Source organism: Periophthalmus magnuspinnatus, chromosome 4 (genome assembly GCF_009829125.3).
Source record: "Periophthalmus magnuspinnatus isolate fPerMag1 chromosome 4, fPerMag1.2.pri, whole genome shotgun sequence".
NCBI classification, from domain to species: Eukaryota; Metazoa; Chordata; class Actinopteri; order Gobiiformes; family Gobiidae; genus Periophthalmus; species Periophthalmus magnuspinnatus.
In genome coordinates this window covers 25,358,374-25,385,764 of record NC_047129.1, presented here as the reverse complement: position 1 = coordinate 25,385,764, position 27,391 = coordinate 25,358,374, and the positions used below count along the sequence as shown (strand labels likewise).

The 27,391-nt window shown below is 37.5% G+C and overlaps 1 protein-coding gene across 1 annotated transcript; it reads left to right on the top strand.

Moving 5' to 3' along the window:
- The first annotated feature begins 4,739 nt into the window (after positions 1-4,739).
- Positions 4,740-26,006, top strand: rgs5a (regulator of G protein signaling 5a). Its single transcript, XM_033965585.2, has 5 exons — positions 4,740-4,863; positions 6,905-7,018; positions 12,730-12,791; positions 23,319-23,485; positions 25,372-26,006. Exons 1-5 carry the CDS (start codon positions 4,820-4,822, stop codon positions 25,534-25,536), a joined length of 552 nt encoding a protein of 183 aa, XP_033821476.1. The 5' UTR covers positions 4,740-4,819; the 3' UTR covers positions 25,537-26,006.
- Positions 26,007-27,391: the final 1,385 nt, after the last annotated feature.

Genomic DNA, 27,391 nt, shown 5'->3' with positions numbered 1-27,391 from the left:
GAGTGTCAGGTCCTGGCTCCTCTTATCCTCCACAGGTGCAGCTGATTGCGGATTAGCTCCAGGTGTGCATGGGAGCAGCCAAGATCTCCACCCCAGCTCCAGGCTCAGACACAGGAGGGAGGGGAGAAAGTACAAAAAAGGGGCAGGACCGACAGGGATCATGAGAGTACTACAACTAAAACTGGATGGAAAGTGCTTTAATCTGCATATCAAGGGCATGGACAAGTTTTTCTCCTCAGTATATGCCTCGCGAAAGCTCAGAACCCCCCAGAATTCCCTCACTGAGCTTCAAAGGCTGCACTAGCACTGATTAATGATTGACTGCAGGTGCTGGGGTTTAAGTAGTGAAGATTCCGATCTGAAGGTCCGTTTAGAAATACTATGTTAACAGCTACACTCAAGTTTTGTTCAGAAGGTCATTTTGAAAGGACTATTTGTGAGAGAAAAACTCCAAAGTCTTGCGTGATCCTTGGAAAACCCTCTTGAGTGAGGAGAACAACAGTTAAGTTTGTTTAGGTTCAATGTTCTGTCTCTGTTAACGTTATAAGCATGAAGAATGAGAGAGGGTTAAGTGACATTTGCACAGATGTTGAGACGGGGGGTAGCGCACTTGCCTCACAGCTGAAAGATTCGAGGTTTGATTCTCCTCGTTTCTGTGCAGGTTTCTATCGGGTACTCCGGTTTCCAAAAAAAATCCAGCAAGTTAGATTAGTCTGCAAACTCAGTACTCCTCATCCACGTCCTGACTTCAATATCTCACGTGAAAAAGTCTGGACACCCTTGCACTAAACTGGATGGTTGATTGTAAAGTTGTACGCACAAAATGTTCAAAAGTATGATCAATATTTCTATCACTTAAAGGCCCGGTATCGGAGTTTTTCCTTATACTGAGCACAGTTTGCCGTGGACGTGCAGACATGTATTGTATAAGCAGCTCTCGAGGTCAAACGATGATTCACCTGGGCTTTAAAAGCATCGAAGCGTGAAAAAAATCCACTCCTGACGACAGTGGATATGGTCTGGCAATGTGTCACTCTTTTATCCCTTTCATTTCTTTTATCAGAGGAGCTGTACGTGACTTTTACTGTCTTAAAAACATGTAAATAGAATCACTTTAAACAGTTGGCAGCGGTCCAAAGTTATGCATTTTGAGCATCCTGATTATTCACCACAAGTTTATAAGCGCTCAACTTTCAGAGGCTAGAGCGGAGTGATGGTAAAGTTAACAAAAACTAGCATGCTAACACACACGTCCTGATAATCACACAATAAATAGCTCTATAATTAAATGCAGACAGTACACAGCAGACTTATTTTGACCTTAAAAGCTGATACAATACGTCTGTGCTGGGACAAGATGCATTTTGCTCAAATCCATGGGGGAAAAATTAGTAGGTTTACAGGTAGTAAGCAGTTTTACATTAATATTGCCTTTTGAAATGTTAAAAGTGTAAAATTATGACTAACGAGTGTCTAGGGTGCATTCACACTTGTCCCTGGTGCTGCTTTTATAATCAAACGCTGATGGAGGAAATTTACTTTGGCTCGAATTCTGAAATCCAAAAATGGAAGTGAAATATTGCACAAAGCCAAGCCGGTGTTTAAAATGAATGTGAAGAACATGACATACATATAAAACTAATCTCCGTTTGTATTTACTTTAGGAAAAGAGCAAAAATGTTATAAAAACATCGTCACATGAAGTACGTTTACAAGTCATTTTTAAAACTATGTGAGACTGACTTGCATTTCTTCCATTAGGTTTGACGCCAGTAAATATGGGTGTTTTCAAGTTTGAATCAAGAACGTTTTTATGACTAGAGGAAAATGAACTCTTGCATTAAAGCTGCACTGAGTAATTATTTATTTATTTATTTTTTTGTGGGAGAAGGTCTGTCAAACTTCCCCTGGTTTATTCAGTTCCTGCTCCTGCTCAAACATGAAAAAGGTCTAACTTCATACAAAAAGGAAATTGGACAACTCAACTCAATTGTACTGCTTTTATTGTTTTAGTTTTTATGTTTTTTGCGACTAAACTCACCCAGCGGCTGTAGAGGTGGATTTACACCAATGGGACTCACTTCCTCTATCCGTTTATGGGCGAATATCAGTTATAATAAAAATTAACCTTCTCGCTCATCTCAATTTCATTAGCTCAATGGTTCAGCTCTCACCTCCTAAGAGGCACTCGGAAATTGCAGCTATCAACAGAAAATTTTATTTGGAACAATAAAAAAAAAAAACAACACAGGGTAAAATTGTCTTCATTACATAAACCCAAAGATACCAAGGCTTTGGTCATTCATACTTAAACCAAACCAATGGTTGCTTTTATTTTGTTTGTCCTGTTTTTACTGTATCAATAGATGCAATACCAATTCTGATACCATGATGTTAATACAAGGCACTCTTTATTTTCATCATAGAATGTCATTTTCAACATTAAATAATAGTAGGTTCTTTTTTATATTACCACTTGGTTTTGTACTGCATAATCCCTTAGACTAGTACACACCCATGGACCACTATGGAACTTACCCTGAAGACTATGTGTCTTAGACTTGTTCTGATACAGCTCGAGATCATTCTAAAGATATTCAGGAAAGGTTCATTTTCTGTCCTGAGTGTAACGTTTTTTACTATCTATCCTTGTTCAAATTAGTGTCTTGTTTTGATACTAGTTTTAGTATCAGTAGTATCTGATTTACAATACTTTGACAACCCTGATGGTTACATGTCAAAACTATGTAGAGGTGTGCCCACTCTCAATTTGAACACTTAATTTCTCCTTCCATTCTGTGAAAATCCGCTACCCCAGCTTTAAGTCCGTAGATAATAAAAGCACTAAGTTTTGTCTGCTGTTTTTATTTTTTCTTTGGTATCACTCTGGGTAATGACTATCCATCTGAGAGCAATGAGGACAGGGACATTCAACAGAGGAGTCGGAGGAGGAGATGGGTGTGTTTTCTGTTATTATACACATGACACCAAAGTGTCTAAACAGAGGTGAACTTTTAAATGAGGACACTACAGTCTGTCCTGATCACACAGGGGCATTTGTAGGACAACCTGTCAGGAGCAGTGAGTGGTGGAAATGCTCTGCCAGTGGACCCATCTCCAGATCATGAGTTTGGCTCCTTAAGGTTTCTGTTACAAATTACATATAAAGCCACATTATGTAACTTTTTAGCAAAATAAACGACTAAAAAAACAAAACAAACTTTTTCGTTGGGTTTATTGCACTGAAAAAAAACTGAGGGTTTGCATCTCCACAAACCTGACTCTTAAGTCATGTTTCCACTGATTAATTTTGGAGCTGATCAGTACGGACCGCAAGTGTCTCCACTTTCTAAAGTGAATGGTAACGCCCCGTGTGAGGGGTCCAAAGTGGACCCTGGAGGATACTAGCTCCCAGAGCTATAAATAATAATAATAATTATAATTTCTCACTTAACTCATGTTTACTTAAGAAATAAGTGTTAAGTTTGGGCGATGTCAGTGTCTCATGTAGCAGAGCCCTGCCCCTGGACCCGGAGCCATGCCCGGAGCATGAAAACGTAACTCGGCTGGTGGGAGCCAGATCAAACAGACCTGCTGTAAGGCCGTCTGTGTCAGGGAGAGAAAAACTGTTTTATTCATTCTTATTTGTGCGTCACTCACACACGCACACTGCCAGCCTTTGTGATGACCTGTTTGCAGCTCTAAATATGTGTTCAAACTATTGTACTGCCTTATAAGAGTAAGGAACAGAGTAGTTCATTTTAAATTGTTTGCAGAGATCTAACGTTACCTCACTTACCTCACTTATGCATTCCAATCATCTTAATTATTCAAAGCGATGTATCTATACTGAGGCAAAATACATTTCCCTTTATTACATGAAAAAAATGGGTACAGCTCCTTTAAAATGGTTTGCAATTTGTCAGGACCATTGTTCGTGGTGTTGTAATTTTAAACAAATTAAGTGTTGTATATTATAGATCAATGTTATTGTCACGGTAAAGCTAAAACATTAGCATGCTAATAGCACACTTCCTGCTTCATGAAAAATACTATGCTCTATAATCATGCAGAAAGCACGCAGAGGTCTCGTTTTGAACCTAGGAGCTCCTTTTTTTTGTAAATAAATCTGTTCTGGAGCAAAGCAGCTATTTATTGCATGAAAAAAGAAAAATATGTACTGAGCTTTAAGGGTCTTAATATTTTAGATCTGGTTTTGTATAATTTTAAACCTGGCTTAAGACACTTTTTAATACATGTTTAGATGAGTGGGTACTTGGACAGTCATTCACTTAGTTGCTACTTGGTATGTACAGTTTGAGAACCACTGTTAAAGATCCAGTAGCAGACTATATTGAAAACACGTGTATTTTCGTGTGTTTATTGTTCAAAAGCCGCACATGGCAAGGTCAAACCAACCTCCCTCTTCTATCTGGGACCTGTCACCTACCTGCAGCACACTAGCTTATTGCATTAGCTCTGTTTCTTTTCCACCAACCAGACCTGGACTTAACCAAACAAATTAGCGTGCGTTTTCTCTTAGATGTGGGGCGCCCAGTGTCCGTGCTAAGTGCATCCTGCTGCAGGCCTGACGCTGATGGAAAAGCTCAAAGCAAACATGGCTCCGACCCTTTCCTGGTTCTCTCAGTTGCGGGACATTCTTCTCTGATTGGTCTAAAAGTTGGCTGTGTGCCCAGTGGACGGCCGTATAAAACCCACCTCCAGCTGCGAGCAGGCTCAGAAAGCTAACGGGGGACTCAAGAGAAAGAACTTTACCAAACTTTAAGAGAACTACAAGAGGAATCAAAACACAAGCAAGATGTGTAAAGGATTAGCTGCGCTGCCACAGTCATGTATTGAGAGGTGAGTGCGGCTTAAATGCTAAAGTTTGTGTAGTTTTGATTGATGACAGATGGATAAATATAGATATGAGTTCTAAATGTAAAATGAAAATACAAGAGACATCAAAGGCACAAAACTGGGATTGCAGTTTTTGGATGAACAGTTGTAAGAATCAAACTTGCTAATAATTGTAAATCAGTGCTAGAAAATACTGGAAAAGAAAAGTTTGAACTATTGGTAAGGTATTTACTGCTTGAAACATTCTCCAATTGAAAGTAAAATAAACTTTAAATAAGTTTATGTCATCAAAAGTGGATTGAAAGCTTTTTGGGATTGAATTTTTAAGCAAAGTGGAATTATGGTTAAATCGAGAAGCTGCAGGTGAATAGGAAAGGAACTTTTTTTTTTTTGTTTGCTAAAAATGTAAGAAAGAAATATAAATATTTTCATGTGTTAAAATACAAAATAAGGCATTTTGTATGTAAATATGCCTAGGTTTTGTATGTATTTTGAGTATATTAATGGTGCTGGGAGCCAGGTGTACAGTATTGGTGTATTAACTTAAAAAAAAAAAAAAAAAGTAAATTAATTTTTGCTGGAAAAAAATATCAAAGAATTAAAATAAATTCATATATAGACAGATAAAATGTTGATTCAATTAAATAGTAACACACTGTTCAACTTATACTGGCCAGTTTCTTTAGTTCCAAGTTTGTACCGTCTCAATTACTACTGTTATTATTTCACTGATTAGACTTTATTGACCCATAGAAAGTATATATGAAAATACCTTAAAGTGCTGTTACTTGTACTCCTAGTAACTTACAAATGGACAGCACAGCAGACCCTGGTTGAAGTGAAAGTGTTATCTGAATGGACTAGTGCTCCTATGATAAGATAAATATATATATATCCCATCACTCATAGTTACAGACAAGGAACTGATCTGGATGAACTGTATCAAAGTGTAGAGATCTTTTGTAACCTGGGAATGTTTAAGTGGCTTTGAAGCTGTTGAACTATGCATTCCAGACAGACCGGGTCATCTGTAGGGCAAAACTCCTTTAGATAAGTGCCATGGTGAAATACCTGCAGTCATTTTTAAAAGCGCTGTATAATCTGTGTAATCTAAATACTAAATAAATCTGAAGTACGTAATTTAAAGAACTACTGTGCATTACTCGTGTTGTTACCGGCCTTTAAACATGCTCTTGAGTACCTTTGCTTTGCCATCTCATGTTTTAGAACTTAAAATAATGACCGTGTATAGAATCAGACATTATTTTCTAGCATCCACATACTGCAATCTGGTGTAGGGCTCCATCTACTGGCAGCAGAAGTAATTACCATGAAGAGAACAATCAAACTAGCTGATAACAAGCAACCCCTAACATGTTAATATAAGCACGCAGTAGTAATGAACATGATTTGACAGCAGAAATGCTTAATGTTTAATGAGTCTGGACATGATTTATTGACTTAAAACGACACTGGGTTTCTACCTGTGACGCAACAATCCTGGAAACAAAATCAAACTGCGTGATGTCTGAGGTTCAGAGGCAGATTACTTTCTACAGAAGATTAGTGAAACCAGCATGAATGAAGTGAAATAAAACTACAGGTATGTGTTTGATGAGGAAACAATATTATAACATTTTAAAATCTCAAAAAGTCAAAGTATGTGTCTCTTAAGGACGACTACCACAACTACTAACCCCTCAGATTGTTATAGTGCATTTCAAGACACCTCTCTATTATACGTTGTACTATACTATTGTAGTCACAGCTGTCCTGTGGTAGACGGACAATTAATCACTCTGATACCACGTTTGAAGTTCAATGGCCGAACACTAACCACTGAGCCGACTGACACCCTGCTGCTATAAGACTAATACATATTTAAGTCATTTTTGCTAGAGAAAAAGGAGGCTGTCTGTGTAATCCCTCAGTTGTCATGCATAGTCGTAGAGAAAAAGGAAAAAAAATACATTGAAGTAAAAACATAGGCTTGAGTTTTGTCGTCCTCCGTTCTGACACTAATAATGCTGTGTGCTTGTCCCAGGGCTAAGGAGATCAAGTCCAAACTGGGCGTCCTGCTGCAGAAGCCGGACAATGCCATCGACCTGATCATCCCATACCCAGAGAAGAGCGAGAAGAAACCGGAGAAATTGCACAAGTGAGTCGCCAAAAACAACTATGTTGCATGTTTTCATTCATCATTTACATTTAGGTTATATTTACTTGAGTAACTTGACACTATACTTTTTCTCCTATTTGAGTATTTTTGTGTTTGAAATAACATGAGGAAGTCTATTTACGTAATGGAAAAATCTGAGAGTGGTCATTTTGATCTTAAGGGAACTGTATGTAAGATTTAGGTTTTAAATTTCATAAACATGACTTATCTGTGTCTGCAAAAATGAGGTTACCTGTTCAAATCAAAAATAGCGTTTACTCTAATGCTGAAATTATTCAAAAACGTTGGGCATAACATTCCATTTGTGTGTTATAATTTGGTGTTTTGCTTTTCAAGATGATCCAATCAGTCATTTTTCTAGCTGGTGTTTCAATGCAGAAATCCAGTTGGTTTAAACCTAAAATGCCTCTCTCTGATCTGAATCGTCTCTACCTAAACCCCAGCACCTGCAGCCAATCATGAATCAGTGCTAGTGCAGCCTCTACAGCTCAGTGAGTGAATTCTGGAGATTCTGATCTTTCACATGACCCATAACCTGTCCATTATACAGACGATGAAAAAAAACTTGTATCTGTCCTCTAACTGCAGCACTAGGAGCCCATGTAGTTCCTTTTTATAAACCAGAGGGCAGACCACATACTTTATCTTTAATATGAAGTGTGATAAATCTCCCGGGTTAGTTTTATTCTGTTTTGAAAGTAAATATTATGGTGTTGGTGTTGAAAAGACTCTAGAAATGATCAGAGCAGTGACGGATTTTCACAATGAGATCACATAAACAATGGAAAGCAGAAGTAGAGTCATTGGGGTGCTGAATAAGAATACTACTTGTAAAAATGTCATGATAATATAATGAAGTGTTGATTCAAAACAGAGGGATGACTTTATGTAAGTTATGGTGAAATATAATCTATCGAACAGCACAGGCCCATCTCGCTGACTCATAAAACATAACTGCATTGGGATTTAAAAAGACTTTAGTGGAAGTGGTTGGCTTGTTTATACAATTTAGGTAAGAAAAACATTCACACACATTCTTATGAAATTACTTTGAGATCACTTTTGCGATAATAGTCGTTGGCCTTTCGGGATAAACTGATTCCATGCAAGCGTCACTAATAAAAGATTTAAACAACTATGGTAGCCCTGAAGGGACATTTTTCAGCTATGTGTAGAACCAAACAATTCCTTTATAGTTCTTACCTCTTACCAAGCAGGAGATGCCATTAGCTCAAGTCATGTCAGATCTGTGGAGAGACAAACCGACTCAAGCAATAAAGTCACTTGTAATTGAATAACTATGAGACAGACAAGTCTAATTCCACACTGCGGAACATTCCAGTAGTAACTATGGATAAAGTGGACCTCATTTACATCAACAAAACAGAGGCGTTCAAGATTTAAAGGCGCTAAACCTGATTTTTACTGTCTTCAAAATGTACAAAATGCACATTTGCAGAGGTCCACAGTTATTCCTCACTTAACTTATGCATTCTGAGCATCCTAATTATTCACCTTGATGAGTTTAAGTGCTTTTCACAACTTTGTCATCAAGGTAATGCTAGCAACAATTAAAATGTTAACAATGCACGTTCTGATTCTCTGAGGATAACACACTTAGATCCAGATAGTACAGAGTAGATCATTTCAGCCTTAAGAACTGCTTATACACTAGATCTGTACAGGGGTAAACCACACATAAAATGGGTACAGCCACTTTAATATAAAATACAGTTCCCTCTTAATTATTTTCTCCCATCAGCTGAAACTAAATTGCAGATTTGTTGAACATGCACTTACTTAAAAATCTTGAGCTAATCTTAATTAACTTTTGGCAGGTTTGACCTAATCTTTATAAAGTTTTTCATTAAAATGTATGAGACAGGCTGACAGCAGAGCGCTCCACTGATCCCCAATACTGATCTGGGATGTTATACTCAGCTCCATGCGGCTCTTCACCTTCAAAGTAATAAAAATAGTGACAACTTTTTATTTTTTTTATTTCTCATCTAATTTGGAGTCTTGGGCTTTGAAAATAAAGCATATTCCCATATATATATATATATATATATATATATATATATATATACATACACACACACACAGGTTTATTTTGCAGTTACAGCTATGTATTGTTGGTAGAGATGTTTGAAGTTGGTAAAGTGTTTGTTCACTTATCTGAAGGTTGACGGTTCGAATCCCACTCTCAACATAAACATCACTGGTTGAGCGGTCAAAACCACTGACTCACAGGTTGCAATTCTAGCTCCCACAGATGAATACTGTCCCGGTGTCCTTGGGCAAGACACTTAACTCTCACTTAACCCCCGTGACCCCACCGCTGTGTCTTTGTACATTGGAGTATGAGGGGCTCCTTGATGTAAAGAGCTTTGAGTACCTTAAAGGTGGAAAAGCGCCATGATGGTTTGATCCCTGCAAATAGAAATGTCCATGTTCAATACACTTTCTGAATGAACGGTGTAACAAACTATACATAGTAATGGATTGAATTACAAGAAAAAAAAACAATCTTATTATAAGTGATTCATCCCTGTTAATTGATACTGATATTCCACTGGACCCCGCTGTGAGCTGACTGACTCAAACCATTGACTCGCACACATACTGTATCTAGAGGCAGGTTTGTGGGTGATCGCACCAACCACTGAGCCACATGTTCACAAGCAAAAACACATATAGGTTGAAGGTGGGAATGAAGCACCTCTGTTCTGGAAGTAAATTTCTCATTCAATTTTCCCATAGACTTTCCAGAAATTAATAAATAAATTAAAGTTTAACGCTCGCCCGGGACTAATCAGCTATGTGTTAACTACTGAACACACGACAAGTTATAAAAAGCATTTTGCAGAATCTTTTTTAAATGTGTTTTTTAGACTTAAAAGCATGTGTGAAACAGGTCTAAACCAGGCTTACAGCATGTTTTAAGTAGGACTTTAGTAGGACTAAGGTCTTCCAGGGATAAAAAGGAAGGTCTAAACCACTTATGAATTCGGACCTGAACAAACAATGGGTCTTTCCTGCTTTGGTTCTGGATTGAGCTCATGTTTCGTCCAGATGTAGACCGAGATGACTTGGTTTGGTCCTAGTTTATCTAAGGTCCAAGCATCAGTCCCAGTGTAGTTACAATTTTGATGCCTAAAACTTCTCCAAAATGAGGAATAATGGAAAAGTAGAACACAAATTTGCATTTTAACAATATTCATGCTGTCCCCCATCTCTATTCTACCCCTTTCTACCTCTATTAAATATCTCTATTAAATATGATTAGCCCATAGAATGTTGTGATGTCATCTTAAACCTGTAATACCAGGCCTAAAACAGGTCTAGGCCAGATCTAAATCACATCTAAAATGTCATAGTTAAAAAAAAGACACATTTTTACCCAGAACTGGATTAAAAGAGGAATAAAGTGTGTTTAATAAGTCTGCAAAACTGATAAGCCCCGCCTCTTCATAGTGAAATGTCACTGTAACGTGCAGCAGCTTTTTTATATTGCTGAAAAATTGCTATGTGACATTTTTGAACCGTACATGTTTGACGTGGATTTTCAACGTGGGCAGGGACAGGAGCTATGTAAAAACAGATTTTTTAAGCACTGAAGCTCCAAGGGCAGGGCAATAAAAGACTACTCAAACATGCATAAATCAATTAAGATGCAAATTTGAGTAAACTAATGGTGAGGGAACATCATTAGAACATATCAAAATCTTATAAAAGTCAATTTTCAAAATGTCTTCATTAAATTGGAACTAAACACACAAACGCCACCCACAGCCACATTTCAAGCTGATTTGCTAAAGTGGGCAGTACCTGGATGACTGAAAAGAGAGTGAAGGAAGGAGGGGCAGGGTCTGGACATATGAGGAACACCTGGAAAACCTGGCTGTAGTATTTAACTGCAAAGCTGCAAATCTAATCTAATTACCCAAACAATGACTCATGCACCATATACACAGTTTAGTATCAAAGAAAAATTAAGTGTTTAGTTCCACTTTAAACTGGTTAAGCCCACGATATTCACACTAGAATCAGTTCTCATGAAAAGTGTTGTTCTGGTTCTATACAAAGTTCCTCTGTTTAGCCAGCACTAGTGATAAAACTGATGTATATGACACAGTATACATCTTCAAATATTTACTCATGTTGAAAGTTTTTTGAAGCACCACAGACTTTATCGGCTCTCACGACTGAACTTGTTATGTAAGCTGCTGTTAGCAACTCATTCCTGTAGTTTAAAAGAAGTGACTCTGTCTATGGTCTGTGTCATCCATGTGATATTTGTCCTCCGTGTTTTCCGTGTTTGAGAATGGCAGCCATAATGTAACTACCTTATGTATTTGAGGTACTTAAAGAAGTATATAAATTAGCAATTATTTTGAAATGCCATAAATGTAAATGTTCAATACATTTTGAAATTAAATTCCTAGATTGTTATATTAACAACACTGAGCTCAATAACAAGTCAAAGTGCACCTTTAAATCAAAGTTAGCTGTAAAGCTTACAGTTCATCAATAGCTTTAAAAGTTTATCAAATATTTTCAAATCAAATTCGCTTAGATATCATCTGCGCCAAAAAAAAAAAAAAAAAAAAAAATATGTAGCTACATTCATTCATATTACATCACAGTAGAAAACTATCATGGCCGCCAAAAGAGTAACCCAAAATAACAAAAACGGACACTAAAACGGGCCCACATAACATAAATGAAAGTGTCTTTTAAATGCTAAAGGTTTGGCCTTTAATTCGGCAGGAATAATACATCAAATAATACCCGTATTTAATCAATAAACGCGCTAATAGGTCGCGCTAATAACGCGCTAGCATTAGCCGAATTAGCTGCGGCCTCTAAGGAGTTTTGAATACTCAAACGCAAGATAGCGGTAAAGTGGCGTGTGTTTAACTGTTTAACTAAAACAACGGCAACTTAACATGATATCGTGACTCACCGATGAGCGGAAGATTAGATGGACGGTAAGTTGAGGAAGAATGAGCCACGGAAAAGTTAGGACGCCAACTCCAGAGCACAAACAGCAGCAACCAGCACCACAGTGAGCAGCAGCAGGGAGCAGCAAACAGAAAGTGACGGGGCCGGCCCAGGTGATACTGAAGGGGCTCACCGGAACAGGAAGCAGAGATGGGGGCCGCTAAGTCACGTGGGTTACACCCATGTAGTAAAGTTTGTCTTGCTCCATTGCAGATATATTGTAAAATCAGCTCTTGGGGTCAAAATGAGACTACTGTAAGCTAATTTCCTTTTATTATTCAAAAATCAAAAAGTGCACTGTTGCTGTTAGCATTACCGTAATGGAAAAACTCTGCTCCGGTCTCTGGAAGTTATAAATAGCACTTATAAACTCATCACAACGATTAATTAGACGCATAAGATAAAAGAGGAATGACTTTGGACAACTGCAAAATCAACTAGTTTTATTTTTCACATTTTTAAGACAGTAAAAACCAGTTTCTCTCCCCTTATTTTGCATATAGTCCCCAGTATACAGTGGGAGATTATAAAGGCAAAGTAATAATACCTCTCTGGAGACAAGCAGGTGGCAGACCCTCCATCAGAAAAGTGCATCTTTAACCAGAACTAAACCAGCCACAATGGCACCGCAAAGAGTTGTTTTTCCACTGACGCATGTTGACCTCTGACCTTTCTGTTTCCAGGCCGACCCCGGAGGAGGTGGCCCAGTGGCATGAGAGTTTGGACCAGGTTCTCCACAACAGCTGTACGTATCACTTCTCAGAAAGATATGCTCCGTTTCACTCTAGTAACTGCACAAGGCTTGCTTCAAATATTAGCCTATGTAAAATCAACGTTTGTGAACCATATCATGTTCTTTCATCATTAATTTACCCAGTTGCATTTTGGTATATTCATGTTTGAGTACTTCTGTATTGTCCTGCATTCAAAAATGTCTGTTTTCCTCCCCTATCCCCTATCCCCGCCCATACCCTCTCTACTTATTTGCAACTTTTTAAAAAACATTCAGAGTTTCCAGATGATCCATTTCCATTTCCAGCATCCTTAGATCTAATGACACTATGAAGAGGTGGGGTCTATCAGTTCAGCAGTTTTAAAATAAATTGGCAGGCAAAAATAACTCCTTTAGTACATCTTAGAATAATTAATGTGTAGAGATAACCTTTGTCTAACCTTAACCCAGTAATGACACGCAATTATAAAAAGTACCAGTAATGACTATATTAGCTCATTAGTGAAGCTGATAATTAACTGTGGTAATTTGAACACAACAACACAGTCAATTTGAATTCTGCACGTGTTAAATATAAGCTTTTAATCATGGTGGAATGGTGTTCCCTCATCATTATCTTACTAAAAGTTCCATTTTGACTGATTCATGCAAGTTTGTGTAATTCTGTATTGTCCTGCATTTAAGGCTCGAGTGCTCAGAAAATATCAGTTTTCACGTACCCCCTATCCCCACCCACTGCACTGTGATGATTCAAAAACTCTGGGTCATACATGTACGGTTCAAAAGTGTCACATGGCTATTTTCCACAATACAGTGAAATATATTGTTGAAAATAGCCAGAGCCAGTTCTGCAGTTTTAAACAGTAAACAGAACTAGTTTATTTTAAACAGTTTGCAGTGGTCCAATGTTGTTCTTTGCTGATCTTATGCATTCAGAACATCCTAATTATTCACGCTGATTAGTTTATAAGCTCTTTTCACAACTCTCAGCTTTACTGTCATGGCAAAAGTCCGCTGTCTATCAACAACTAGCATGACTTATGTTGTATAATCAGATCTTGAGGTCAAAATATCTGTACTTGGCAAGATAAATTTTGCTCAAATATATGGGGAAAAAAATAATGTATAGAGGGTTTAAGTTATTTATGATCCATACCAGGGTGTACAATGAACAAAATGTTAAATAAATGATCTAAGTATGTCATAGATTTAGATTTATTTATTTAAAAGGGACAAATATATATATATATATATATATATATATATATATATATATATATATATATATATATATATATATATATATATATATATATATATATATATATATATATATATATATATATATATATAGTGTGTGTATATTAATGAACATACAATGGAAATATGTCGGAATTAGGCCAGTAAGTATTGTTAGGGTCACTGTTCCTTTGGAGTTAACGTTTCAGGTTAATTTTAAATATGTTTAATGTGTTGTGTGTGTAATGTTTATCTGTGATAGAGCTGGGATGCTGTTCGAAACCTCTATGGGTTTCACTTTTATAGTTGCATACTAAATAAGTGAAAACAGCATAATAAACTTGCAAATCAATTAGTCAATTAAAAAGGCGGTGTGACAAAAGCTTGCAAAACTATTTTGTATCTCTATGTATCTGACCCAAAGTGCACTCAAGACTACAACTGCATGGGAGTTCAGGCTAAAACTATTACTTATACAGAAAAAAAACAAACTAGGAAACAATGTATAGACAGGTTAAACTTGTGAATCTTGAATTTCATCTGCCATTTTACATATAAATACCAAATAACAATACCAAATCTTCAGCCAACTCACTCACTCACTAATTCATCAATCCACTGATCCCATATAAATCCTTAAAATCTAATAAGTTTTGGCCGACGAAAGGACTACAGCCCTACAGCATAATATGTCTTCTTTAATAGGGCATAGTTTATAGAGTTATTCATTTAAACAGCCAAAACTATAATTACACCAGAGGAAGCCCCTTAGCCACCTCCTGATTTCACAGAATGTATCTTTCAGGAGTGATAACAGGCTCAGAAAGCTGCTGCATTTAAACAAGAAAAGGTGTCCATGCTTTTTAGCGGCCTGTGAGCTATAGTCAGTGCATACAAGATTACAATGGGGTTTGTAGATCACAGTCCTTAGGAGGTCTGGAGTCTGGTTTGGTCGAGAGTCTGACCTAGAATTTGGTCTGGTATTTGAACCAGAGCACATCCCAACCTCCCGTTTCCATTGAGATGGCTGTATCCATAGCTCATTTATTTTTCCTGTGTTTAATCCTGTCCTCTTAAATGGCACGTAAGAGAGAGAGGGAGTTGGTTTAAGTGCTATTAGCCAAAAGTGTCTTAGCTGAAGCTTTTTTCCATTTTATCAAGCAGGTCTGTTTAGTTAATGGTGGTCCAAAAATGACAGTTTGAAAAATTATCTACATAATATGAAGTAGGGCCTAAGAATAAGCATAATTGAATCCATTGAATTGCAAATTGTAAAGGTCAAAATTATTAAAGTAATGATGTCAGAAAATAATCAAATCTTTTCTATTGGGCAAAATTTGTTAAAAAAAAAAAAAGAAAGAAAGAAAAAAGTCAGTCGTGTTGTTTAAAATTACCTTAAAAAAGGGTATTTTACTTGTATAGTGTATTAACTGCTATCACATAACCTATTTAGATCACCATGTTACATTATATTGTTTTGAAAATGCTGCTCCCTGTGTTAAGTCACTCCCCCTTCAGAGCGTGCACCCTGTTAATGAAACTACTGCACATCACATCAGGTTTGTCAAGTTGCTTTGAATAGTTTTGTTTCATACTTTTGTATTTTTATGGAGAACTAATGTGTGGGAGCAGGTGGGCGCAAGGATGACGTAGACATATGGGCGGAGCCTTGTACGGAATCTACAGCTAATCGTAGTTAGCTTCTTGTTAGTTATAATGTTACCTCATCTGTGTTTGAGTAATCCTGCGTTATTAGTCTGTTCACATCTCCAAAACTCATAATGCTTTAACACAGTGGAGCACTTCCTGTATTACCACATGACATCACAAGGTGGAATAGAGTGTTTTCTGTCAGAGAGAAGAACTCAGGCTAAATATGCAGAATTTGTGTGTTAACCATGTGTGAATGAAACAAAACACAACTCCAGGTCTGTTTTTGATGAGGAAACAACATTCTAACATAGATCAGAAAGTACCGTGATATGGGCCCTTTAAACCTCCTGTTTAAAAAGAGCAGTTTGAAAGCATCCCTGATTTGAAAACATCACTATTAGATAGGCAAAAAAAAAATTATGTATCCTGTGACAGCTTCATTCTACGTCCTAATTGTCCATGGCGTTAAAATGTCAAATTGACCTTAGAGAACACGCCGTGCAATCGACCGGGTCCGTTTATCGCCTGTTTCCCATCACTTGTCCCTTGTGTGTCGCTGTGTTTAGAGAGAGCTGATAGTTTGTCACTGAAGTGGAGCGAACAGCATCTAAACATGATTCAGAAAGATGTGAGCGACCGCACGGACACACACACTCACACGTGCACACATACGCACATGTTGGGTTTCTGTGCTTTTTAAGGAGGTTATTTTGACTTGCATTAATTTCCAGGAGACTGATCTTAAAGAGGGGGTGTTTTACTTGTACGGGGTATTAACTGCGAACACATAAAACATTTAGATCACAATGTTACCTTTTATAGTTTTGAAAATGCTATATTCGCCGAAAACAATGCATTAACCTGTTTCACTTGTTTCACTTTTTGACCTCTGAGTCTCCCTTCACTTTGATCTCCGTACTAAGTTACTCCCTCAGCGTACGTCCCACTAATGAAACTAAAGCATATCGCATCAGGTTTGTCAAATCGCTGTATACAGTTATTTAAGGAGCATTGTCGTGTGTGAGCATGTTAGACGTAGGCTTGTCGGCGGAGCATTGCACAGAATCTTACAGCTAACACATCTGATGAGGGAACGTTATAATATGGTAGAAAGCTCAACAAAACCAAATACCCCCTCTTTAACTTTAACCCTAAACCCAAACCATAGCCTATTTCAACTCATATCTCAAGTTTAAACCATTTTGTTGATTTACTAATAAAGGATTTAGATCGTGGGGGCCTATTTTTTGTACCCACAGTGTGATAAATACCTGTCCACAGACACGCACACAAAGGACTATGTGGGTGGCTTTGCACAAATACCTTAAACTAATGGAGAAGCACGGACGTTAAATGGACAGGGGCCTATGGGAGAGCTGTGTGCTGTTGTTTTGTATAGTTTAAGGACTGGTTTATTGGACAAAGTTGGTATTTGATGCAGGGCATCAGGAGTAACTTGAGAGGAGAGTATGATGGTGATGGTCCATGGGTTTTGGATTTTTGAATAGTTAGAGCTGTTGCTATAGCAATTTAGAGTTAAAACCTAATGATTCTGTGTTTTTAATCATTAAAGTTCTAAAAATGGTGCCTTTCTCATGAAATTGAAACCAAAGACCGGGGGTGTCAAACACATTTTCACCGAGGGCCACATCAGCAAAATGGCTGCCCTCAAAGGGCCAGATGTAAAATAAATCTACTTTTTTAACAAACTTTTTTGAATTAACTGTTTCTGTATTTATTACTTATTCAAGTAACAAATATTACATATGCATTTGCCTAGATGTAAAAATATGTCTGCGTAACTGCGTATCTCCTGATAAAATGACATTAAGACCATCATAACTTTTAATTTACCCTGTCGGGGACCACATAAAATGATCTGGAGGGCCACATTTGGCCCGTGGGCCTTGAGTTTGTAGAAGTAGAGCGTTAAACAGTAGAGCGATTAGACACTTACAATACATTTTCACCTTTTACTTTTTAAACTGAAGATTTCACTTCCACTGCACTACCCACTCAGGAGTGCTCTCTCATCTTCAATGGGCTTTATTATATTTTATACATTTGTGACATCTAATCAGCCCAACAGTTAACCTTAAATAGAATGGAAGAATAGAGCTATTTTTTTCTCTTTCACTTATGTCCAGGGGCTGCAAATTGTGCATGATTATTCCTAAGACCAGTAAAACGCTCACACCTCCTCTCTGCTGATTTAATGATATTCTTTAAAACGGAAATTGTGGAGGAAATGAGCCAACGAGCAAACCACAAGACATGTGCGATGAGTTGATTACAGAGTCCAGTGAACAAGTATTTTTAAATCAAAACAGAGCCATTACATTTGACCTCGACCTGGGAATGTGAGATATATACTGCTGTGACACAATAATGAGAAGGGGTGAGCAATATATTTTTCCCAAGGGCTTTATTCAAAAAGTTCCCATATCAAAGTTCAACAAGCAGGTGAAGTATTCATGCAGTTTATCAAGTAGTCCCTTATGAATACATTCCATATAAGTTTTTGTTAAGCCAAAGCCCAGTATAGTCACAGGTGCTTTCAATCAATGTACAATTTAGTGTCTAAAATTTTGTAGCTTACACATCACTTGAGTGTTTTTAGAAAAAAATTAGTATTATTTGCATTCAATGATAATTTAAGATTTTTGAGGGAATTTGTATTTCATTAAAATGTAGCTGCAATTTTAAAATTGCCTTATTAGCAGAGAGAGCACCCATCCATTTTTCCCCCCATCCATTTTCTTCCGCTTATCCAGGGCCAGGTCACGGGGGCAGCAGTCTAAGCAGGGACTCCCAGGCTTCCCTCACCCCAGACACATCCTCCAGCTCCTTCGGTGGGACCCCAAGGTTTCCCGGGCCAGCCAGGGAGCATCCTGAACAGATGCTCTACTCCAAGCCCCTCCTGTGTGACTGCAGTCCTCACCATATCTCTAAGGGAGCGCCCAGGAACCCTGCAGAGGAAACCCATTTTGGCCGCTTGTATCCGTGATCTTGTCCTAGATTGACCAGTAAATCGTGAGCTCTGCCTTTCGGCTCAGCTCCTTCATTACAAGGACAGTCCGATACAGCGACGGCATCACTGCAGATGCTGCACTGATCCGCTTGTCAATCTCAGGTTCCATCCTTCCCTCACTCGTGAGCAAGACCCCGAGATACTTGAACTCCACTTGGATGGGCATGGATGGGTGAATGGGTTTTCTTCCCAGCCAGTTAATATTTATATTGCACATTATTAGGACCTCGTAATTTTCCAGCATTTTGAATAGATCATTAAGAACATTTTTGGGTGCTGGAAATGCATGATAAATATCATCAAAAGCCTTTTTTTACACCACTTCCTCTAGATTGCCTATCACAACAAAAAACTTTTCAATACTGATTTCCTTAGGACTGATTGTATTTGAAAGCCAAGTTTCAGAATATACAAACATATCTGGATCTGTTTGAAATACATGGAAACTTGTTCAGATCAAGAACGTTAAATCTATTTGGCAGCTCCATTGGCTGATCTGACTTGCATGATGATGTGAGCGCTGTCCCTTTTGTTTATTATTTGTAACAAGGAACCAGTTGTGTGAGGAAGTTAAACCCTTGGTTTAACTGCACCATGACAACCCCACTGAGGTGGGACCAAGTCCTTGTTTTGCAAGTCTCAGGTAATGGTAAAAAAAAAAAATTCAAATCTACCACCATGGATGGTAGATTGCCGTGGCTCATACCTGGATGACTGAGAGATTACACAGACTCAAGTAAGTCTGAAATCTTTGGCTTGAAGTCTGAGTCAAGTCCCAAGTCACAACCAAGCAATCGGTCCCAAGTCAGTGGCCCGCATGCCCAAGTCAAGTCCAAGTCCAATATAAGAACTTGAAATGACATGAAACTCAAAACAAAATGTATATGCTTTTTAAAGTAAATTGTACTACTTTAAAAAGTCATGCAGCAAATAGAGATGCAACAATACCCAAATGTCATAGTATGATACTTATTGTGATATATTGGAAAGACAAACAAAATCGTCTATATCTGTTTTCTTCTTTTTAAATGCCTTGACAAGATCTTAATGTGAATCATTACATCATAATCCAAAGAATTCAAGGTGTGTAAAAACAGTTACTTCATCTGCAGTGAAATGGAGCAAAGGATCATGGTCCATGTGGTGCCCTCTGTTTTAGCTGTTACTGCATCAAAACAATACATTTAAGCAAAGGAGCTTGAAATCCAGTTTATTGTGACAGCCTCCAATATTATTGTAAGACATGAAACACAGTATTTCAGTTACTGTTACATCCCTTGTATTAAACAAAGAAGTGGGGTGGGACATGTTCTAGTTTGTTCCAATAAAATGAAGTATCAACTGTATAGAGAAAGGTATTCTCTAAAAACTTTTCTTTCTTTTTTTTTTTTTTTTTGAGAAACATCAAGCCTTCTAATGTCACAGGGCTCAAGTCCCAGTCAAGTCCTGAGACATTGGCCGTCAAGTCCAAGTGGAGTCTCAAATCCATCTTATCAAGTCCATTTTATCAAGTCAAGTCTCAAGTCCTCAAAATAGTGACTCAAATCTGACTTGAGTCCAAGTCATGACTTGCAAGTCCCCACCTCTGCAACCTCATGTATCATGGTGGACACAGGTAGAGATAGGCTGACTGCATCCTGCGCCAGCAGGGGCAGAATTTACACTGGGAACAGCTACGGTCACATTATGGCGATGGACATGGATTTAGACTTTGACTCAAACCCAGAGCCAGTCTCGTGAGCATCTCCTTGACTCGGTGGTGACAGTGTTAGTGAGGAGATGTGGTTCTCTAGGTTTGTCATCCTCGCTTCCAAGAGCAGACAGCTGACACTCTGCATAAACCTGGATGTCTAGATGTTCGCCTGCAGCACAATGGCAAAGTGGTGCATTGCAAACAACAAATGTAATCATGACAAAAAGTAGGTCTAAGTGGAGTAATTTTTATGCTCCAAACTTTGGCAAAGCTGCAATCCCAACCCTAATGTTATATAATTACTGTCTGTGTTTACCATTTGGGCCTGTCCGTGTTGCATCGGAGAGAACTGGAACTTGATTGTGACTCCATTTTGTCCTTTCGGGTGGTTTAGATGTCAGATAACTGCTCCTGTCTGCTGCTCCGGCCTTATCTTCCCCACCACAAACACACCTGGTATACGCTATATGCAGCTATTGTGTTGGGTTACAATAGGCTACAATGGGTGATGATGCATCCAATTCAAGCTTAAGCTAAATGTATGGATCCAAGAGGGAAATTACTTGACAGAAGTGGAAGTAGAAGTAGTAGTAGCTGAAAAATACAATATAAACATAATTCTTACCAATCAAGAGCAAATAGTCATAACATTCTGAATAAACTAGAGTTGTATGCAAAACTATTGTAGCAGTATAACAACATATATGCAGATGTCCAAGTTAAATTGATAAAAATGTATATTTGTGCCCTCAATATATATGGGCATTCCTGGGTATATATGCTGAGGAAAAAAGGTTGAATGAAACTTTTTAAACTTTTTAAACTAAAAATATGTCCTACGTGACCACAGGAAAACATGAAATTTCTCATTTATAATAAGTTTGTGTTCATTGGGAAAGGAACTCATCATTTTGGTCAGAACTCTGCAATTCAAATAGCTCTTACACATACTATTACCCATTTGTGAAGGTTAATTATCTTCAATTTCACATATTATGTGGAAAGGTAACTGCATCATGAAATAATAACCGACACTGAGGTAACCAAGAGTGTTTTAGATGTCAGATAACTCCTTCTGTCTGCGGCTCCGACCTTATCACCCTCATCACAGACACCCTCTCACTCTGCAGCCTTTGTGTTGGGTTACAATGGGTTATAATGAGTGGCAATGCATCCAATTTAGGCTTGGACAAAAGGCTTAGGAGTAGCAGAAGTAGTAGTAGTAGTTATTGTTTTAGTTGTTCTTGTTGTAGTACCTGAAAAATACAGTATAGCCCCAATTCATACTAAGAGAAAATAAATGATTTAGGGTTGGATTAACTTTATAGATCTTAATAGATTTTTATAGAACCAAAAGAGAAATTACTAGTAGTAGCTAACCCCCCCCCCCCCCCCAAAAAAAAAACAAAACATTGTAAAAATAATCTTTTACTAATAAAGACAAAATTATATTATGCGTTATAAATAAATAATACAATTCCAGTAATTTTCAAGGTCAATACAGAAAAACATGAAAACCTAAATAAATTAATAGTAATTTATTATTAGGTTGTGTTCACTTGGAAAGGAACTACTTTTTGCACAAAATATGAATTTAAAATGTGAAGTTAATTAGTTAATTAATCTAAGCGGGATGGACTCTCCTCATCTGTTGGTGCCATGTGCATTGCCATAGATAGAAATAATAGATGTTTAATGCCATACTGTAGAACATTCCTGGTTACTGTTATTGCAATATAAAGATATCTGCCCAAGTCACATATTATAATTCATATTTTGTGCTCTCCAGATAGGCATTCCTGGGTAAATATGCTGGGAAAAAACGTGCGCTAAACTTTCCAAGCTCAAATCATTCATAAGAAAGTCTGTATAATCCCTCAGTCATGCAGGTATGATCCATAGCAAAAGAGAAATGTTATTCTGTCAACTGGACAAAAAATTTGAAGACGCTCTGCTGCTCATCGAAACAGTTCCGTTCTTCAGATCACTGGTCGACACTGCCTTATGTCTGTCTGAAGGGAGGAGATAACTACACTGTAAACACACCTGTTGTTTAGAGTTTCTGTTTGTAGGCCAGGTCTATTGACTATAACACAATTGACAATAATGTGCATAAAAGATGATCAAATCTCACATTTTATCTGGCAAATACCATATATGTGAAAAGGCATCTATCAAAAACCACCAAAACAAAACAAAAACTATTAATTTGACCATGGATGACACGCTATTGTGTAATAAACGGGTAAAGCTAATACTAAATGGCAATTGCATAATACTGTCTACGGACTTACTTCGAGCTAACCCAGACTATTCAAAGTGGGGAGATCACAGAATTAATATTGAAGACAACGTTATTAAACCCAGAAGGTAAAAGGATCTTCTCCATCATGAATAATTAAAACTGTGTCAGAAATATATACTATACTATAAATCATCTGCGACTGACGACTTCAAATGACATGAATGTTTCAAAGTTTATTAAAATGGGGCACAGGATTGGTTACACTAAATTGGAGTTTAGTAAAAGCGAACAATATCAAACCTTAACTTAAGACAAAAGGAAAAATACTCGATCGTAGTAACTAAAGTGCATAAAACAACAACCTTATCACCCTCACCACACACACACTCACACTCTGCAGCCTTTGTGTTGGGTTACAATGGGTTATAATGGGTTAAAATGGGCGACAATGCATCCAATTTAGGCTTAGACAATCAAACTGCTACTACATCCAAATCTTCTGTCTTATTCTGTGTCGAAACTGACCTAAGTACTAACCAACCTTGTACTTTAGATCAGTTCATATTTTAGTGTTTTTGTCAATTCTTGTGGACAAGTTTAAAACGTGAACTTTTACGCTTCCCACAGAAACAGAATTTGCTTTATTAATGCTCAGACTTCTTTTATTTTTGTCTTCAGATGGTCTGTCTGCGTTCCGTAGCTTCCTGCAGTCCGAGTTCAGTGATGAGAACATCGAGTTTTGGGTGGCCTGTGAGGACTTCAAGAAGACCAAGAACCCAGTCAAGATGGCCACCAAAGCCAAGAAGATCTACGAGGACTTCATCCAGTCTGAGGGGCCCAGAGAGGTGAGGCTCTGATCCAAAGTTTAGCGATTCAAATCTTCTGACGCAAGACAAGAAAGCCTCCCAAACTTTGTCCAGAATAACTTCATAGGTTATACAATAGAGCTCAAAAGAGTTGTGCCGAAAATTTCCAGTTAGTTTTATAATTAACTGACACTACAATCTTTATAAATTCACAAGTAGAAACCAAGCAGTTGATGGAATTGTGCAAAAAAAACAACAACAAAAAAACAAAAACAATCTTTCTTTAATAACAAAATAAGAGTACACATCTGGTTTAGCGAAGAAGACTTGTAGATAAAACCTATACACAATTGTCAGCCCATCATGTTTCACTCGTAGTACTGTCCATTTATAGCCAGCCGCAGACACTGATGCATTCTTTGTTAGTGGAAGCAGACAACCCCGAGTCTAACACTGAGCAGAGATGAGACGAGCGCTATTTATCTCCCATGTTTTGCTTCTGTTATGGTCCTCTTTATTCATTCTGCGTGTTTGAGCCACCAAACACCCAGCTTTAACTCACACTTGTGGTATAAATGTAATCTGGAGGTGCTGTTTTGCATCCAATAGTTGTGATTCTGTTATGTCACTGCATTTTAAGTCATTCGGAGAGATTCTACAGGGTTTTATCTGGTTGGATTCAAACTGCATGGCTTGAATGGGAAGTAGAGGGTCTAGAATTTGTATATTAAAAGGAATATGGACATGAGAAGGACTGAGGGAGGGAGGATGGGGAGGAGTGAGGAGGAGGGTTCCGTCGGAGGATAGGAGAGGTGAGGATGGAAGGAGGGAGTGGAAGGGGGGTGAATTTGCAAAAAAATAAAAATAAAAAAATAAAGTAACCATAATCTATCTGTGTCCCCTGATACAAGGTAAACATGTTCAAACCAAATATAGCTTTTACTGATAACAATTCAAACGCTGATTTATCAATGATTACAAAAACAATGGACATGATGATGATTGGCTAAGTTTCAATTCTCTAGCTGATTATCCAGAAAGTAGAAAGAAGAATGCATATTTGCTGCCAGTTAATACAACACCAGCAAACCCACAAAAGACTCTAATCTGAATCCTCACTACCTAAACCCCAGCACCTGCAGCCAATCATGAATCAGTGCTAGTACAGCCTGTGCAGCTCAGTGAGTGAATTCTGGAGGTTCTGAGCTTGGTTATGAAATTAACATGATGGCAGTTAATCACAGTTATTTTCTTAATTATGATGCACCAAAGTCAGTGTATAGATGCATGTCTTCTGTGACAGCTGTTCATATGAGCCTGTGTGTTTGTCCATTCAACGTGACACAAGTCTATGAATAAATACAATAAATACAATATTGATTCTATAACATCCTGTGTCATACCACTTGATTCATTTGGTACTGAAATAAACTGCAGTCCGTTCAATATTAGGCTGATGCTTTTCTTGATCCTTGTAACTGGTGCTGCTCCGCTCAGTCGATCATGAAGTCACAGTGGACCATAAACAGTGGAGCCCCGTCCCTTTAACAGAGTGACTCGTAGCTTCTGTGTTGCATTTGATGGACTCACAGAGCGACACTTTTATTAAGCACAGGAGAGAGATCGATCATTCTAAAAACAAACCACAAAACAAAAGCAGTGGACTGTCAAAACATTTCTTTCACAAATCTGAGTGTGTACATTGCAGAAACTATACCATATGGAGACGGCTCTGCAGAGGGAGCGCTCTGTGTGGCTCTGTGTGGCTCTGTGTGGCTCTGTGTGGCTCTGTGTGGCTCTGAGTGGCTCTGAGTGTGCACGTGGACACACAGGAGAGGCGTTGTACAGTGAAGTGGATGGTCACATACACAGATACTTGGATGCACATGCCACACAAGGAATAAAGTGTATTTCTTAATTCCCAGGTGAACATTGATCACTTCACTAAGGACGTGACCCTGAGGAACCTGGTCGACCTGTCCCCTGCGACCTTTGACCTGGCTCAGAAGAGGATCTATGCCCTGATGGAGAAAGATTCCTTCAGCCGCTTCCTCCGCTCCGACTACTACCAAGACCTGCTCATCAACTAAACTCAGCATGCTCTAGGGGGCGCTGTGATAGAGAGGGGGAGGGTGGGGCCAAGTCATTTTAAAGGGGGTATACAGGTTGTGTTTGACAATACAAGTTTATGATAGAAATGCCACAACTGCAGATTCACAGAACATTTTGTAGCCTCTTTAAAATGACCGCAAAGGTAAAGTCCACACATATAAATATTTTTCATTTCAATTTATTTGTATTTTTTTTTTAGACCAACCTACAAATCTAGGTGCCTGTCGCTTTAATATCTGTGTATACAAATCATGTGGCTATCAATGATTTAATATGTTAATTGGAATTTGGATATCTTATAAAAAACGATTGCTAAAGAACTAAACAAATCAAGATAAACTAAACAACTACAAGAATTTGACAAAAAAAAAAAGAAGTCAGGTAACATATAAAATGATTTCCATATTTATATGTGAGGACTTCGGACCTTTTGAAATGCATTTTTTTTTTTAAACATAAATTGTGACAAAATTTGAAGTGGGCCCCATTCTCCCTACCACAAAACAAACAAACAAAAAAATAAAATAAAATAAAAAAATTGAAAAATTGAAAAAAATGATTTACTTACAAACTGGGCTGTAAGAAGAGAGAGAGAGAAAAAAAAAAACATTGTTTGAACTATAAAAACCTAAATTGTCAAAATAATGTAATGTTTTGGGAGATTTTTTGAAGCGTTTATTGCCATGTGTCCATAATTTCCTGACTGTGCAGCCCAGTGCGAGATTTGACGAATTGCAATGTCCTTGAAATATAAAAAGGACATTTTTGAGAAGAATCTGAATCAAACTAAATTTTGTTTACAGTTTTTTCTCAAACATGTGGCTAAATAGATTCAAGGCTCCCTGTCCATTCTTTTATAAAAAAAAAAAAAAAACAAAACTCTGAAATGACCCTTTTTATGTAGGCAGGTTTCAGTGCATTTGGGAAAAGAATAGGAATGCCATGGAAACCAAATTTGAATATTACTGGATGGAAATGGTCTAACATTGGCCTAGTTTTGAACAATGGACGTCATAAATTGTTCATGTTATTAAAATGACATCATATGATTGACATTGATTTGGCCATAAACAATCATATATCCAAAATTGTGAATTTTCATAAAACAGTCAAATTAAAAAACACATTTTCTGAAAACTCAAATTCTTCAGATTCTTTTTTTTTTTTTTTTTTTTTTTTTTTTTTGCATTTCAGTATTGTATTATTTTTGAAAGTTTTGGAATATGTTAAAGCTATCATTTTTGACCATCAACATCTATGACAGGTTATTATTTTATTTTATTTCTTTTGGTTTGTTGTTTTTTATGAATGAATTTACAACGCAGGACCTGTCTATTTGGGGTTTTTTTTGTTTTTGTTTTTTTGTTTGTTTTTATCTTCACCAACTTGCATATCAGCAGTTGTTACCATTCTATAATGTATTCTCTTGTTATTTTACATTTTTTACATTTCAACCAAACCTGGAATGACCCTCTAGTAACGCCAATAAAACGTTTCATTATAACTTTGTATTGTTGTATTAGATTGGCTTTGCTTCATCCAAATCGCTGTTATTATTACTGGTGGAAAGGAAGTGTTAAACTCCTCAAAATAAAATATGATCCAGGTTTTGGAATTCAAATCTTAAGTCTAAAATCCCTTAGCAGTTTATGAACCAGATTAAAAACACACAAGTTTGTTATGACGGGGAAATTTGACCTCAAAGTTGACCAATGAGAGACCAACAGCTGTTCTGAATCAGACTCAACACAAATAGAGCAATTTAACCTTCTTTTTGTGTATTTTATAATTATAGCACAGTATACTTGCATGTTACACACATTAAAGGTGCAC